Source organism: Strongylocentrotus purpuratus, unplaced genomic scaffold (genome assembly GCF_000002235.5).
Source record: "Strongylocentrotus purpuratus isolate Spur 01 unplaced genomic scaffold, Spur_5.0 spur5_scaffold_16, whole genome shotgun sequence".
Lineage (NCBI taxonomy): Eukaryota > Metazoa > Echinodermata > Echinoidea > Camarodonta > Strongylocentrotidae > Strongylocentrotus > Strongylocentrotus purpuratus.
Window position 1 is genome coordinate 7,249,514 of NW_022145601.1, and position 17,914 is coordinate 7,267,427.

General features: G+C 38.4%; 1 protein-coding gene across 1 annotated transcript; it reads left to right on the top strand.

The window, feature by feature from the left end:
* Positions 1-1,517: 1,517 nt before the first annotated feature.
* Positions 1,518-17,823, top strand: LOC100891080 (adipolin). The gene is made up of 8 exons (XM_030987697.1): positions 1,518-1,530; positions 1,580-1,803; positions 6,026-6,137; positions 8,566-8,606; positions 9,246-9,410; positions 9,961-10,163; positions 16,279-16,357; positions 16,880-17,823. The coding sequence occupies exons 1-8, from the start codon at positions 1,518-1,520 to the stop codon at positions 16,976-16,978; spliced, it is 936 nt and encodes a 311-aa protein (XP_030843557.1). The 3' UTR covers positions 16,979-17,823.
* Positions 17,824-17,914: the final 91 nt, after the last annotated feature.

Consider the following 17,914-nt stretch of genomic DNA (forward strand, 5'->3'; position numbering starts at 1 on the left):
AGTCCAAAAGAAAACACTGCGTGATACATTTCTCTCTGTTATAAGAAATAAATCATTGTCCTTGAGATCATATTATCCAAAGTTCGTTTTGCGAAACGCACTTAGAAAACAGAGAAATATTCAAGTTGATAGAGCAAACATCTATGTTAAGACATTAAACGATTACAATTTGGACAGTATTCCTCCAATACATATTTTAAAACCAGTTCCGAATACATTCAAGTTTGCTTATTTAACCAACTTCATATCCGAAAGATATCTATAACTCAATTGGAAAATTCAACTACAACTACAATCGTGACAATTTTAGTTATCGGCAACGTTGTGACCGGGGCTGGAAGAAGAAGATCGGATGCTTTGCAAATGAGATTAAAAGGGTGATAAAAATATGTTGCGTTGGTAAGAGCTGGCTTTTCGCACCTTTGGGTCTTTCATGTGGTTTGATGTTTGAGAAAGGGATTAAATCTTTAAGGTGTCGATATAAAATGGATTTAGAACGTTAAGGTGTTGATCCAGAGCTGTGGTGACCGGATCAATTGAGGGCTTCTGTATGCTCAAGTGGTTAATGGATCTTCCGCGAAAATTAATGGAGTTGTGCTCCCTTGTCCAGCGTTTTCGATTTAGATCCATAAGAAATAGACCAAGTATTCTTTGATACAAATTTGCCACTAAAGTCACTCTTATTCGCCAGGAGGTTTTGACTTCGAAACGAAACATCGATCAACGGAATCTTCAAAAACTCTCGTCATAAGAGAAACCCTAAAGTATGAACATAATGATAGCTTTACAATAGCTTGTTGAGGTTACTATTGTATAGCGTTTCTATTGTTTGGTTTGGTTTGGTTTTATTTTCCGTATAAAAAAAAATTCAATACATACAAGAATACAATTTACAAATAACGTCGCTGTTTTCACGAAGTGACGATAGTGAAAAAAAATTGCATTCTCTTTGCGTGACGATTTTCCTCACTACCGTCACTTCGTGAAAACAAGGACGATAATACAAATCAAGAATTAAAAAAACGGCTGGAAAGCTCTATTCAGAGCCATTATTAAAATGGCTCTGTTCTTCCTAGAGGTCCAGAGGTAATTCAAGAGTCATAATCTATTTTAATGAATTTTAATTTATCGTACCAATTCCAGGTCAATATTGTGAGACCCTTATCATAAAACCAAGGGTTGAGGGTTCGAATCCCAGCCTGGTACTCATGTCTTTCTGCCAGGCGTTAATCCACATTTGCAACACTCTAACCAGGTGTAAATGGGTACCTGGCATTGTTGGCGGTAATAATAAATGCAGGGCTACCAAGAAGAGCTGTATCAGTACTCATGTTGCTACCGTTGGTAAATAAGACCCAATTTTTATTATTATTGTTAATTATTCGGAAAAGTTATCCAAGGGTTCAGGAGACCAACGCCCTACGAGACCGACAGAAAAGCTGGGAGATCGACATGTCGGCGTCGTGGGTTTTTCAGATAACCTTTCTAAGCTGTCCTCCAATAAATTGCAACAATAAATGTTATGTAGATGTATTAATTTTATGTATATTATCCACAAATTAAAGAACATCAATTGTAGATATCGATGCTAAACATTATGATTATTTTTTTTCTCTTCTTTTTTTCCATTTTCAGCAGACCGATGACCCGCCTCGTAAAGTTGACCCCGAAGGAAGTTGGTTGTCGTTTGTACGTCATTCATCGAGGACATCGGGCTCATCAACGTCCACGTCGACGTCCACTTCATCGAAAAAGAAATGCGAGAAGAAAAACAAAGACAAATCAAGGAATTCAAGAAGATTGGTGAGTTGTCATGTGAAAATCTTTGTACAAAAAGGAATAACTTATGTCCTACAAAAGAACAATCAGGGGCGGATCTAGGGGGGTTTCGACGGTTTAACCCCCCCCCCCTTGGGCGGCCAAGTGAGAAGGAAAAAAGGGAGGGGAAGGAGAAAAATATTTAAAAAATAAACAGTAAAACGGCGCGATTTTTGGAAAATCCTGGATCCGCCACTGGGTCAACCCCCCCCCCCCCCTTGGCAAAAAGCTAGATACGCCCCTCACAATAGTTGCATAAGATCACATTGTAACCTAGGTTGGGTGAATAAGCAGTTGAAAATAGTGGTAAAGGGAAGTTTAAGCTAAACGTATTCAATATTATTCAAATCTGGTGTTGTGCTCTTACGATTAAAAAGGTCATGAATGTAAAGATTTAGTTAAACTGCGTTAGTTTTGAAATAAATTTTGTTTATGGAAATATCATATAGTCGCCCTTTCAGTGATTGTTTTTTATATGATTAATTTTCTTTTTAAACTGAAACATATTTCAATTAAAACAATATATTAAAAACTTCTATTCAGGCTCCTTAAAACCATTTACAATTGAACATGACATAATCACAGAGTAAAGGTTGTTAGCCGGAATTGCGTATTGTTTGTGACCACATTTCTGGAAGTAAACTTGGACGAAGTAGAATGCAGTTATATCTGGAAAATAGAAAAAAGACCGAAGAATTAAAGCAGGGTATCTATGAGCTCATCTTCGGGTTCAAAACTGAAATCATAGACGGGTTAATTGCTGTATCATGAGGCAACCGGTGATGTTTGCACCTTCATTAAAACCAGGCGTTCACCCACCGTAACGGGTCGACATTCCTACGATCAAAAGGGCTCTCGACATGCCCAAAGCATACACAAAGCATACACAAGATAGAGTAATCCAATCCTATTTTATCTTTACTGTTGCCCATCATTACTGTCTTACAAAGAAAGAAGGCTCTTGACAGTCTTAAGACGACAAAAAGCTGGAAGAAGAAAAAAAGGGACTGTTATACCCTCTAGCTCTTGCCCTCTGTCCTGTTGAGAAACACTTCTTGGTTGTCATCCTTTGTTTCGGGACGTCTTCGAGCGCTGGGCGTTTGTTGTATGATCATCGGGAGGGTGCTCCGGGGGGGGGGGGGGGCTCGAGGGGCTTAGCCCACCGGTGGTGACACCCCCTCCCTTAAAGCTTTTCTTCTCAACGTCTTACTTTAGAATCATCGAGAGGGTTAGACTGGACCCCCTGTCATTCTTGTTGTGATTGACAGTTATTCTTTCTTTTCTTGTGATTATTTGTGACAGGGATGCCAAGATTCTTCTTAACAGAGAGGTGACAATGTTATAAGACCCTTAAGAAAATTCGCGCTTAACTGTAAAAAAAATAGCGTTTCTAGTTTAGATGATTGTTGCTTGCACAGTTCAGAACGAGAGCTCGATGTCACTCAATCCTGTGAAGAGCAAGTACGTCTTTTCATTAAAATAGTAAAGGACGTACCGTTTGCAAACGACGATAGAAATGTATTTGCTTGGTTCGAAATATTTGGAGTTTTCACAAAAGGGCTTTAACTCTATTCTAAATTTTAGAAATTAACGACATTGGTACTATAAATACATTATGCTGTATGATATTCATCTGAAGAGGAAAGTAATCGGTCAGGATGCCCCCATCCCCTAGTCCAAAGTGCCCCTCATAACATGTAATATTTTGCCTCTTTTTAGATTTTTTCAAGCTTGAGCCTTGACCCAGGTAAAACATTCTTTGTTAGCAGCTGAGCTTCAGAGGTCCCTGAAATATTTAAAATTTTAAATGATAAAGAGCCGCGTAATTATGCCAGTTAGATTCATAAATGACCTCATGTTTTTGTGTCGGGGCTCTAAATTCAACGTTTCTATACCATGAAAACACGAAAACATCATCACATCATATTCTAATATTATTCTCTCAGGCTGCTTATATTATATTTTAAAAAAACACAATCATATACATCCTGGGAAAGGCAGTTGGCAGCAATGTACCTTGTACTTCTTTATTAGGCTAAGTTCGTATAGCATTTCAGTATGCAATTCTTATTTACCATAATGTTCTTATTCTTTTTGGGGGAGGGAGGCGGTAACATTTTGTCAGGGCCGCCCCCTCCCACGAGCACATCGAAATCTGGACCGGGGTGTATATGACTTCGTATCAAATTGAATATTTCTCGAAATTCCAACAAAGTAAAAGTTTTAATCCAGACTATTTTCATATCTGACAGCTTTTCATTCTACTCGCATCATTCAAATCGATGATACTCCTTTAACATGTTTAAGCTGAGGATTGCTTTAAATTGTGGATTGGTCTAGGATTAGGGAAGTAAAATAGTTTGTACTCCGTACAAGGTTTCTTATGATTGTTCAGTATTGAGTTTCAACATGGACCTAAGACCGTGTGTGTACAATCATCAGTAAATCTATACCGCGGCTTCGAGAGACCCTTAGAATTGAACACGATTTCCAAGTCATTCCAATATCATGGAATTTTTCCTTTTTCTAGGGGCGTCCATGAATAAGAATTTTTCCGGAGAATGAAATGACCCTTAGCGCCTCTCATTATTTTGCGGTTTTGTCGCCCAATTGTCGCATTCTCATAACGATTACCATGGCCTTGAATGGGTGGTTTTATCGCATCATTTAGGGGAATAGTATGCGAAAGGTAGATTTTATAACAATCCGTTTAAAGCAAGGGAAACTATAGAGAACATAACGACGAGAAAAAAAAGACTAGTGATGCTAAATGGAGCAAGTCGTCAAACAATTAGCATTCACACCTTCTCAAAAAGATCTTATTTCACGGTTTTTTCAGATATGCTTGAAATTGAATTTGATAACAATAGACGAGCTCAAATCGCTGCTCGCACCAACGCGCCAACACAACATAAAAAATGCGGTGAACAAAGTACCATAGAAAGAAAAGGTTCTGACTTTGCCTATACCTAGGCAAGCGCATAGTACACCTCGTATTGCTTGTTGCATATTCCAATATTCCCTTTTAATATCTAATACACGAATTTAAATATGAATCTTTGCATTCACCAAATCCCTAACACTTAGGATATTTAGAACCCTACTGTTTCAGTGGTCCTTACAGATATCCATTTTGTTCTCCTATACGGATGGAACGGCGGTGCACAGTGATCAAGACTTTCTGTTGCCAATACCGAATGGTTGGATCAGTTGGCTAATGCATTGCATTGCATTGTAAAAGAAACGGTGTGGATCAGAAAAGTTTGATCATGGAGCATATAAGTATTGGTGTGTACTGCAAGGTTTTGGAATTTGGCCCAGTATTGGTAAGAAACAAGCACTGTACACAGAAATATGTACACTGTATATGGGACTACACAAGCATGTGGCATAAAAATGAGGTCCTCATTTTTAAGCTATTACATTTCATATTTAGAACATGACGGCATTTGAAGAGCGATGCTTTTCAGTGAACATTTTTTCTCTAATGTACTTCCACACTTGCATAATAACAATGAAAACACTCACAACTTATTTTCACCTCTCCCCAGAACTCAACCTTCTAATCAAACTCTTGCCTAGAGATGCGAAGGTGTGGGCGTCCTTAAGCAATGCATTAAATCTGCATTGGTTCTCTCAACCCAGGTGTTAAATGGGTACCCGGAAGCATGTGCAATTATTAGCTTTGTGATTAGCAATTAGAACTATACTTTTGGAGTGTAAGGAACACGGTCGGAAAAACTTTCTGGAAATGAGCCCTAAACACCACCATCAACAGCCTTATACATTGTCTTTTTAAATGTGCAAACTTCACAAAAGTATATTACGTCATTGAAACATGATTGCAATTATCCATTAGTTGACTATATAAGTCTTTGCGATCATGAATGGGCATACGATTGTCGTATTTATCAAGAAACAAGAAAGTTGCATATCAACATTTGCCACTCTCCACCCAGTTGTAATAAATGGGTGCCTGGTAGGAATTCATTCCTTGAATGCTTTGAGTGCTTTAGGTTAGCTTGCATGGCTAAAAACCAGGGTAGTAGTTGCGCTTTGGATTATCGTGCACAATTATGATTGTGGCTGTTACTATTATCATTATCGTTATTCTTATTGTTATTATTGTTATTACACAAGCGAACGTGAAATTAATGTATTTTCTAATGTATCTGTCAATGATTTTTCCTTTTCTTTCTGTTTTCAGCCAGAAGCAGATGGCCCTGCTGGACCACCCGGGCCTCAGGGCCCTGCCGGCCCTGCCGGGGCACAAATCACTAAGCAGGAACTACTCACAGAATTTAGGGAATTGATAAGAGGTATGAGCTTTTATTAATGGCAGTTTATATTCAAGGTTTACATCTGAACATTCATCACCAACATAATTAGCCTAACCGTTATGATGATGATAATAACGATAAGCAATATCGACATCATCTTCTTCATCACCATCATCATTATCTTTATGAACATCATTACAATTCTTCATCTAATTCTCGACCTCCTTCTCGTCTTCCCCTGGCATCGACATTATGATCGCTTTCACCCACGTTCCTCCTCATCATCATAATATTCATTTTCATCATCTTAAAGATGAAGTTGAGTTCTGGTCATGCGATTGCATTGTGAAAGAAACGGTGTGGAACCGACCAGAAAAGGTTGATTATCTAGCATAAGAATTTGTGTGTATTGCAAGGTTCTGGAATCATCAACATGATAAGAAATTTGGCCAAGTCTTGGTAAAGTTACAAACACTTGCACAGAAAGATGTATATGGGACTACACGAACACGTGGCGTAAAAAGCCGGCCCCCCCCCCCGATTTTTACGATGTTACATGCATATTTAGAATATGAAGGCATTTGAAGAGCCATGCTTTTTAGGGAACATGTCTTAATTGATGTTCTTCCACACTTGCATAATAGGAATGAGTAATGCTCACAAATTAGTTTTCACCTCTTCCCAGAACTCAACCTTCTCTTTAATAGTAATAATAATAATAATCATCATCACCACCGCCATCACCACCACCATTATCATCATCATCATCATCATCATCATCATCATCATCATCAACAATGTCATCATCACTTTCGTCATCACAATATTTACCTCCATCACCATCACTACCGTAATTATGGCACAAGTAATGCCGAATACTTGTCTTGAGAAATTACTTGCAATATTATGTTCCTATACGTCAAAGGAACATTTCAAGGTTTGTTTTAATCGTCATTTTGCTTTTAAACTAATACCACTTTTCGTCATTTTTTCCAAAATCCTCCAGTTTGATAAGTGTTATATCAACTAGGTACTAGTACCTCATGTCTTGCGTTGAACCAGGGAGGTCGAACGGACATTGACTTGATATTGTACCACCTAGCCGATAATTACACAGACTTTATACTCATGAACAATAATACGGTGTATGACACATCTCATTTGAGTCGAACCATTGATAAAACCTCCTTCTTAAGCCAACTTTCTTGACAAAGAATATAATAAAGGAGAACTGACGGGCAATATATTATAGTCCAGCGAGAATCTATGAATTAAAATAAATGCGACAGTTATATTACATTACGGGGGTGTGACGGGTGGCCATACATCACAGGTGAATAAGGGGGTTGAGAAAGACCCGCTCAAGGCATTGAATGAGTTTTGTAGGTTAATGGTCTTGCAGCTCCGTTTTCATTTCTCGGCGAGGGAGAGAAAAAATGGGAAATGGGAGTATTTGAAGTTATTATAGACGCGAGTGTGGACTTTAGGACGTGTTTAAAGGGACAACCGATATTTGTTTTAAAGGTATAAATTTGTACCTTTGCTGGTGCAACACCAGGTGCAAACTTGCCCCCTTTGAATTAAAGGCAGGCTTTACTACTTCGGCCAGAAGGGATTAGACCACCAAGCGAGCCAGCGAGGTCACTGTGACAGGTGGCTATCTCATTAACTCAGCTCTCATTTAACATAAGAAAAAGAGGATCATGGGGGACCAACAGGCACCGATTGGGGAAGTTTTCTATATAGAGGGAGCAAGTAGCTACAAGTAGGACAGTGTGCCTTTAAATGAAGGATATAACACCACACAAATTACTATTATTTGAAATAACAATTCGTGTACAGTTAGCTTGTACACATGACGTTAACCCCAAATCTTCACGCACCTTATTAAGAAAATATTAGGAGAAAGAAGAAATGTCATTCTCAGAATTAAAGTCCATTGACAATATTAAAGGGGCTATTGCAGTTACATTGGATAGACGAAGACGTCCTGTTTCTTTTAGTTTGCGACCACTCAAATTCCTCAAATTTAATCGACTGCATCTATGAGGAGAAATATAAGCTACATATTCAAGAGTATCATTTGGTTATTTTTGACCACTTGCATTTAGAGGGATGAAAGATATGCTCGCTCTACATTTATTAGGGTTGTATATAGTTCCCTCTAAAAAATCTTTACACACAAATTTACGAATTGATGGATGATAATGATGATCGATGGATGTTTTAGGGGCGGAGGAAGATCTTAGATTCAAGGTTATATTCTTTAAATAAACTGACAATTCATTTGTTATCATAAAAACTACTTAGTTATTGAAGCCGATCTCTAGAGTCTTTGATCTTGCCGACGGTTAACAGAACCAGTGATTGCTTACTTTTCTTATTAACGTAGATCTCTTATTTCCCTTTTTATCTGATATTGGTTTCTTATCATTCGCGTTCTTTTTATTCTCAATCTCTTCAACAGAAGCGGCAGAAAGACGAGCACAGATTATTATTGGAGAAAAGGTGTGTATTGTAACTGTAACAGCCAGTACCTCCTTATAAAACCAATAAAGCATACCATAGGTAGTTAGGTACAACAAAATAATATCAAATGCGACAGCCTTAGAGTTATGATGCTGAAAGCAGTTGACAAATATGATCTCTTTTTTGGAGGGGGGGGGGGTGTTAGAGATCTTTTGTGTTAATTTTTTTTTGTTTAATTGGCATTGTGCCCATTTCACATAAACCCCGATGTCCCCTGTAATTCACAACCCAAATCTTTAAGACCAGTTCATTGTCACTGTCAAAAACAATGAGAAAATAAAATGCCCAACATGACTGTATGAACTTATCTGTGTATATACGTCAAAGTTTAAGCCTAAATTGATATATTTTTGAAAATTTAATACCACAAATTTTGTGAAAAACACTTATTAAATGGATAATTTCCGGACGCCGAAAAGAAAGGATTCCGAGCTTAATTATTTAAAGATAATTTTCTTCAACTTTCAATCATCTACTTCTACATATCTTATTATCGTGACAGAGATTGTTGATGTTGACAGTCATTAGCTTTATAATAGTTTAGTGAAGAGTTGAGAGTTCAATTTGTAATTGTTCCTAAAGTCTTTATAACCAATGTTCTATGTTGAAAATTGACAGTGTCCGAGTTGTCTACTCAACATCACGGAAGGAACGGAATTACATCTTCCGAATCTTGAAGAACTCGAGCTCCTTCCCACCCTCCCCATCGCCTTCCATTGCAAACTCAGTCGAGATCTAGACATCCCGGGAAAAAGTCTTATTGAAGTCGTCAATTTTAGAACGGTGAGTATACACGGCGTTAATCTCGCTACACAGTCATGACGTAGGTTGCGTCAGTGAATGAGGCGTCATTTTCCTGACGTAGCATTGCGTCAGTGACTCGATGGGCCTCTGACGCGCCTTGATAAAGTGGCATCGCACAGAAAGCGATTCCCAAATGCACAGTGTAAAACAATGCGTTGACTTATTGGCGCATGGGTGCTTTCTTTACCCTCAACGGATTGATTGACGCAGGTAATAACGTGTCGACATGACGTTTCGTGTATCAAGTGTATATAACAATTTTTTTCTAGATCCACTTTTTATAATGGCTTTGAATTAATAAATACTTTATTCATATTTCATAAATCTAGAAATGTAAGATTAATCATTGACTAATTTTCTTGGCAAATAAAAAAAACACTATTTCTTTAACGCTTGTGCATCAAATAATTCTCAGAAAATTCATAAATTATCTTCAGATATTTGACTGAACATATTTTTCCTACCCCTCTCGCCCCCCCCCCCCCCCCCCCCCCCCACTCTCTTCCTCTTTAAACCTTCCGTTGATCAGCCGATGGACACCGGGTCATTTCGGCGGGGACGAGGGTTGGATGTTAGGTCGGGAAGGTTCACGGCGCCACGGACAGCCATCTACCAGCTCTCCGCAAACCTCCACATAGGCCAGCGGCTCTCAGACGTCAAATCGCGGGAACTAAAGCCGAGGGATAACGTCCGGTTACTCATATGTATCAACTCGATGTGCCAGAGGCATACGTAAGTACTCAAGTATTGTATTTTTAAATGTCTTAAGTGTCAAAAAGCCCAAATGTTGGTACATGTATCATCATAACCATGCAGTCCAATTTCCGGGGGGGGGGGGGGGGGGGGGGGCTAACATGCAAAATATGCCCCCACCATGCACCACAAGGAGGTATGTGTATATACTTACCAACTTCATGTTCAAATATAATGACAACATGATAATAATGATAACTGTATGTGCATTGCCCTATTTTTATACAGACAGACTCAAGAATAAAATCAGAAATAAAAGCAAACTCAAAAAATAAAATGTAAACCGACGACAAAATGTGGGAGTTACCCGTACAGAGCAATGTAGAAATATAGTCGGACCTACAAGTATAGGGCAAGAAGGGAGAAAGAGAGAGAGAGAGAAAGAGAGAGAGAGAGAGAGAGAGAGAGAGAGGGGAATCAACGTGCGTTCTTTATGCAGAGTATACATCAGGAACAATCAACAAATTAAAGTAACAGAAAAACTATATGGTCGGCGTATTTGCGGTGAGAAAATAATGTGGTAAAAGAGACAGAAACAAATCATTGCAATGTAGAACTATCGTCAGGCATACATGCATACTTATATAGGGCAAGGATGGAGAAAGAATGAGAGAGAGGGGGAGAGGGGGAGGGAGGGGAGGAGGGAGAGAGAGAAAATCAATTGGAGACATATCATTTAGGAACAATCAACAAATTATGAAGTAAATGAAAAACTATATGGTCGGCGTATTTGCGGTGAGAAACTAATGTGGAAAAGAGATAGAAACAAATAATTACAGTGACAAAGAAATGCATTTGTCAAATTAGAATCTGTCTTAATGACTATGGAAATATTCTCCTGCACCCATCGCCCAATGTCAATGTCCCCAAAGCACGACTCGTCCTTGTAAATTTTCAAGGAATATTCAGATTGTGTATTTGACCTTGTTGCTCGTGTCAATGAATTTTTGTACATTGTTCTGCGGTGTAATTTTTGTGGTAAATCTAGAAGGTGTGATGAGAAGACCGCATATTAACAATGGCGACTTCATTTTGAAAGAATGGTATATGTAGAGGACGAGTTTTATTGAAATGATCGTAAAGACGTCCAGAAACTCAGCATAAAGCACGTAAGACATTTTGCATCACTTACTGAAATGTGGGAACTTGATTGGGATATATTACGTATATACCAGTATATCAGAGAATGATTTCTATATAGGCAATAAAAGATGGTATTGAAATTGCCCATCTGCTAATTCTTGAAATTGTTTTCCATTGTGTTCTTTGAATTCTTATGGTTTTATCAGATTTTTCATGTGCCTTTGGGTCTAAAATTGAAAAATGGCACACGGAAAGGATGGGTGTTTTGTGTACTTAAAGTATGCCATCGGGACTTTTAAAGGGGCACTGGTCGGGGCACCTCCCACCCCCCCCCCCCCCCCTCTTCACTCCACCAGTTCAGATGGAAGCGTAACAAAACTATGTCTCCATCCTAAATGGTATATCGTTTCATCTGTAGATTTCTTTTCAAACAAGAAGATTTCATTTTCGCCTTGGTAATATGTAAATATTCAAGAAACTGGAATAGTACGCGCTATCGCATTTTGACCAGAGAAAACTTTTCGTTTACTGGTTCAAAAGTGGACATTTATTCTACAAGCATTCGTTTATACCTTCTATCACGCCAGGTACAATTTAACAAAACTTCTCACCGAAGCAAGCCGCAACCCTGAATATAACAGTTACAAGGCTCGTTTTGTTACCACGCTCTCTTAAAGCAAATTCTTTGTTCAGAAAAAGGGTATTTCAATTCTTTTCAGGCAGTTCTCAACCTAATGCCAATCAAACGATTCATCCTTGATTATCGTCTAAGCACATTGGGGGACTGCCGCCTTTGATAATGTAACTGTTATGAATTTCTTTCTCTGTCCACACGACCGCCCCTCTTGCGTTCCCATGAAACCCCGCTGTCATGACAACAATTTTATCACCACTCGCTGCCCGCCATTTTGAAGCGATAACAAAAGAACGCGTCAAATTCCTTGTAAAAGCACACAGATTCCATGGTTAAAAAGGTGTCCCAACTCCTCCTCCGCAGAGTTTGCGTTGAAAAGCTGAAAGAAATGTATCAAAAGCATCGTTTAAGTAGCAAGAATGGGTACATTGTAAAATATTAGTTGTAACAATGCTCGTGCTTGGGAAAATGACGATGAAATTCAATATTTTCGTTTGTGGGAATGCCGCCTACGTTTTTAACACGTTTTTGAATTGGATACAGAAATAAACTTAAAACCTATTGTACTATACATGTACAATGTCAATGTAGTATTGCTTGGGGACGAAGCTTTATGTTTCAAGTTGGATTTTTGGAGAAATCGAGTGTGACTAGGCGTATTTCCTTCTTCGTCCCCTCCCCCATCTCTCTCTCTCTCTTCTTCTTCTTTTCCATCTTCCCGCTATCTTCACATTCCTTATTTCTTACTTTTTACATGTCCGATTTCCCCCTCCTTCTTAAATTAATATGTGCCCCATCATCAATTTGTTTGAGAGGCGTCTGGTTGATCAACTTTATGTTTAAGGATGTTCCTCATAATTAATAAAATTCGCTTATTAAACGCAAAACTCATTGCATTGCATTGTTGCTAGTCTTACAGAAATTGTTGACATGATTAGAAATCTGTTTGTGATATGTTTTACTATTCATAATTAACTGACACAAATTATAAATATTATACTCTTAAGACAGGCTAATCATTCTGATATCTATATTAATACATTCTGTCATTAAATGTAATCATTTAGATTCGTTAAGGGAAACATTGCCCAGCATTGGCACGTTTCTAAACAGCATTAAGTATTTCTATATCCTTGATGTCTTACAATAGTTACCAATTTAAATTATTGAAATCATTTGAATATAGAAAGTCATTTTTATCGAGGATTTTCACTTCAAAACAAGGTGTTTCTTAACGTGACTCCTTAAATAGTGGATTTCTGCTCCTGTATCTTTAGGTCGAGTGTATATACTGCTTTTATTACGCCATAACTTAAGAATGTGACTTAAGTATAATGCTGGCATTCAAAAGACTCCGTGAGAACCATTACTTTATAAATCTATCGAACTGTCTTCCTGCAATTCTTACATCTATCACGCTATACTATGCTCTCCACTTAAGAATCTGACTTAGGTGAGATCTTGTATAAAAAAGAACCCCTTCATGAGAATCCCTCACAGCATGATAAAACCAACCCCTTTTGACTGCTTTTACTTTTGTCTAATCGTCTTTTCTGAGAAGAATTTCACGCCAAATTTCAGACCCTCAATACCATGGTCACCACACGTAATAAGGCGAAGGACAGTTAATAACGTAATCGTTTAAATACGAATCCCACCATGTTTTTTTTCACAAGAATTAATATAGAGTGAGTGAATGTCAAATGTTTGTCCAAAGTTGACCCGACGTAGCAGCGAGAGGTCTGTTCACAGTAAGTAGAGGCGACCGATGATATATACATTGTAGGATACGAGGCATGGACCTTGTAAATTCTTGGCACATGCACACTTTGTCATAAAGTTTTGCAAGAATCTAAATTGGAGGAAGCAGACTACACGTACGAAGAAGTAGAAGACATTTCTCAGTGGTTTCTAGCAATTTTTTTCCTGTATTGCGTGTTAAAACATAAAGACAGAGAGGGGGACTGGAGAGAGAAAGATAGAGGGAGACGGAGAGAGACAGAGAGAGAAAGAGTTAGCGATACATGAACTCCTTTTTTTTTGGGGGGGGGGGGGGGTGGGTGCTTTCGTACAAAATATGGTAGCATTTGCGAACTTTACAGAAGTCTTACAGAGATAGCAAGTTTCTTTTTCTGAGATGTATAGGCTTATGAACATACAAATATTCAGGTCGGTATAGATTTTGTTTCTCCTGGCCGTCAAATTCAGATCTGTTTCAATAAATCTTCCAAAAAATGAAGTTTCAAAGTGCCTCTTGTATTATGCCACCAACACTGAGAATTCGAAGACAAGGAAATCATATTTCGTAATAAATCATCCAATTTCGCGCCTGGGATGAAAACACGACATCTTTGGCGCCGATAAACACAAACAGGGAGCCTTAGAGGATTCATAATTTTGTTTACAATTTCTTTCCGCAGTCATCGTGAATCAGTTGATATAAATTCTATCATTTTGGTGAATGTCAAAAGGTTATAAAAAGAATTCGGAAACATATTAAGATTGTTGTTTTATCGATGAAAGATTTAAGAAATTGAGGGGAATGACTTGCGGATACGAGGGCTGCTTACTGCGAATTATTTTAAGTGTGAACAGCGGCGAATTTAGGGAATTTAGGGCGGAACAACTGCCCATTTAAATCCCAAATGATATAGTTCAACTGCACAACATACAAAAAATGCCCCTTAAAAACTGTTGTGTAATTTATTGTAATGTTGCCCCTTTAACAATCCCGAACAACAGGCGTAGCCATTTTATGAACCTACGTGAAACATAATTTACTAGATCATATTTACCTCAAGGGGTCAGGGGGTCCATTTCCATGATAGAGATGGGGCAAATGCATCAGTCGTAGTTGAATACATCATAAGAAAATCTCGAAGTAATTGGGTCAAGTGTGTGACCCCTCTCCCCCTCTCTCCCCCCCCCCCCTCCTTCCGGCTCTATCTACTATATTAGCAGAGATGTTGAGATTATTAATAATAATAATAATACATACGATTTATAAGGCGCCAAATCAACTTGACAGTCAAATGCTCAAGGCGCAGCTTGTGCAAAAAGATGAAATACATTACATGATACATTTATACAAAGTGCGATAGGAAAGGTACAGACGTGAAAGGTTATGGTAATCAATAATTATAATTCTTAAGATGTTTTTTAACACTTCAGCAGAACTGCTATTCTTAATCCTTTGAGGGAGAGTATCCCATAATGAAGGCCTAGCATGAGCGAAGGTTCGCTCCTCCTACTTTGTTTTAACCCTAGGAGTAACAAGTAAGCCAGAGTTTTGAGAACGTAGCTGACTAGAAGGAAAGTAATGCTTAATCAAGCCGATGTTATACTGCGGAGCAGAGCCATGTATACAGTGAAATAATAGCAAAATAATCTTGAAAACAACACGTTTTTCTAATGTGGTTCAACAGAACACAGTGATATCCTAAATACCCGCTGCACATATTGAGCGTCATTTGCCTGACGTATGGCTGCGTTAGTGACGTGTGTGCTCTTTAACGTACCATTATGAGAGCGCAATCGTACAAGAAGTTATTGCAAAACGAACGGTTCTCACAAGTATACGTTAGCGTTAGAGCCAATTAACGCATGATTAACGCTTGAAATAGCGCAAGCGAAATGACGCCTCGTTTGCAACGCGCATATAGATACGATGTCATACATGGTATGTGCCCACTGTTAGTTTGTTGTGCTAAATGTGGTATTTTATTTTGAATTACTTCCAAATTGTATCTAATTCTGATACTCGACCGCAAACGTTATTTTTGTCCGCCTCTATAGTGTTAAATTCATGGAATTCATGGCTTGGGATGGTGCCAGTTTTTTAAGCGTCTTAAAATCTTTAGACAGATCTTAAGTTAAATCTTTAAACAGATCTGAATATCTCGTGTTTCTCATTTAACGCTTGGCCTGGCATATCTCTTTTGCACTTATCCCCCTCCTCATCCTACCCCCCTCTCACTCTCTCTCTCTCTCTCTCTTTCTTTCTTTCACACACATTCCCTCTCCCTCCCTCGCTATCTCTCTTTTCTTTTATCTTTCTCTTTCTTTCTCTCCCCTACGCCATCATCCCTCTTTCCCTTTTATATCTATCTCCCTCCCTCCCTCTAACGTATTATATAGCGTATATAGATCCGACGAGCTTTCTTTTGAGTCGTGACATTTTATGGTTTGCAGTGCTTCGTCATAATTATATGTCTTGTACTCCTCATAATAAAATTGTAATCACTACAAATGGCGCTACATCTACATGTATATACTGTTTAAAATGGTTAATATATGATATCTCTCTCCTTCTCTTTTTCCTCTCTCTCTCTCTCTCTCTCTCTCTCTCTTTATTGTATCTCTCTTTCCCTCTTACAGGTCGTTAGAATTTGTGTCGGGTATGGAAAGCAACAGCAGAGTATTTACAGTGGCAGTATCTGGTCTCTTGCGATTAGAGGTAAGAATATTGTTTTCTTCGTTCTTCTTTTTGCTTTCTCCTTACTAATCCATTTCCCTCCTTATCACCGGGTTATCTTTCCTCTAAGTTAAAGAGAAGAGTATCAATAAAAGCTTGATACGATTTGATAAATGGACCCATGCAGTATATCTTTGTTGAGAATATTATATATACGTCTTGCCTTGGTAAGATTTGTACTGCTACTCTATTACCTACTACTCATCCCAATCAAACGTCTTGAGTGCCATTGCTCCCCTCCCCGAATGCAACATGTTGTCAGTGCCGTAACCACCCCCTCCTCATCCTAATTGAAATAAAAAGCACCTCATTACCTTTAGTTTGGGTTACGAACCACAATCCATTACTGTACCTTAGTTATTGTGCTTTAACGTTTAGATACAGTTTTTCATACGACACTTTTACCTTCAGACTGGCAATTATGACCCGCCAACTTTATCATGTATTTCTGTATTACTTTACATTACTTTAAATATATCTCATCTATTTTTCTCATATTCTCAGGAGGGCCAGTACGCGTCAGTGTATATCGACAACAGCTCTGGTCGTCGTATTGAGATTCAGGTCGGTTCTGACTATAGCGGAGTCTTGATGGGAGTCTAGTTATATCTTTGGATCATCCAAGCTTGCGGATGGAAATGAGACTATCGGGTTACATTCGACGCCTTTTCAGTCATAATTATATCAGAAAAGGAAAACGTTAATTGCGAAATGGAAAACGTTCTGCAAAGTTGGATTTTACTTTGAACCCTTTCCATGCAGGTAAAACAGTGAAACCGATGTTGTGTATCGATGTTGTGTATCTATATGATCAGCTAGTCATCGTCGCCTCCACAGATGAAAAGCGAAGTGTGGCCATGTTTGAAGGAGACGAAACAATATTTGAGGCATTGCATGGTCAGTTTGCAAGTAATAGAGTGAATTTAAACTTTTCTTCCAAGCGACATTACAATATATATTTGAAAACAGCAAGATGTAATTCTGCATGCAGACATGTCAATTCTGGCCTAGGACCAAATCTGAGGTCGGTGGAAACCATTTTTTTTCGAGGAACTCGGCCAAAGACCACTATCGTGAGGCCGTCAATGAGCTTAGTTACGCGACGGCAATCGAACCTTCAGCAGATATGGAAATTTCCTGATTTTTTTTGTTAATTTATCAAAGTGAAACAGTTTCCTGATCGTTGTCGATTACAAATGGATATGAAGAAATTGGTAGCATATTCAACAATATAAAATTCACCAAGAGACAAATATCTTGAAGAGATCTCGGTGCGTGAAAATGTTCGTCAGATGGTGAACCATTTTGCAAGATTTAATGCCGTTGCTACAAAGAGTGATGATAGGCCAATATGGCTCTTGAAAACTTACTCACCTGACTTTCGCCAATCGAATCACGTGATATTTATCGTCAGCGTATCTGAAGGACAATACTAAGAATTTGGAATCTTAAGATGAACCTATACTATAGAAAGAAAACGACAGTTTTACAACTTTACATCGTTGATGATCATTACGAGCTGCTTGTAACACCCAGTCG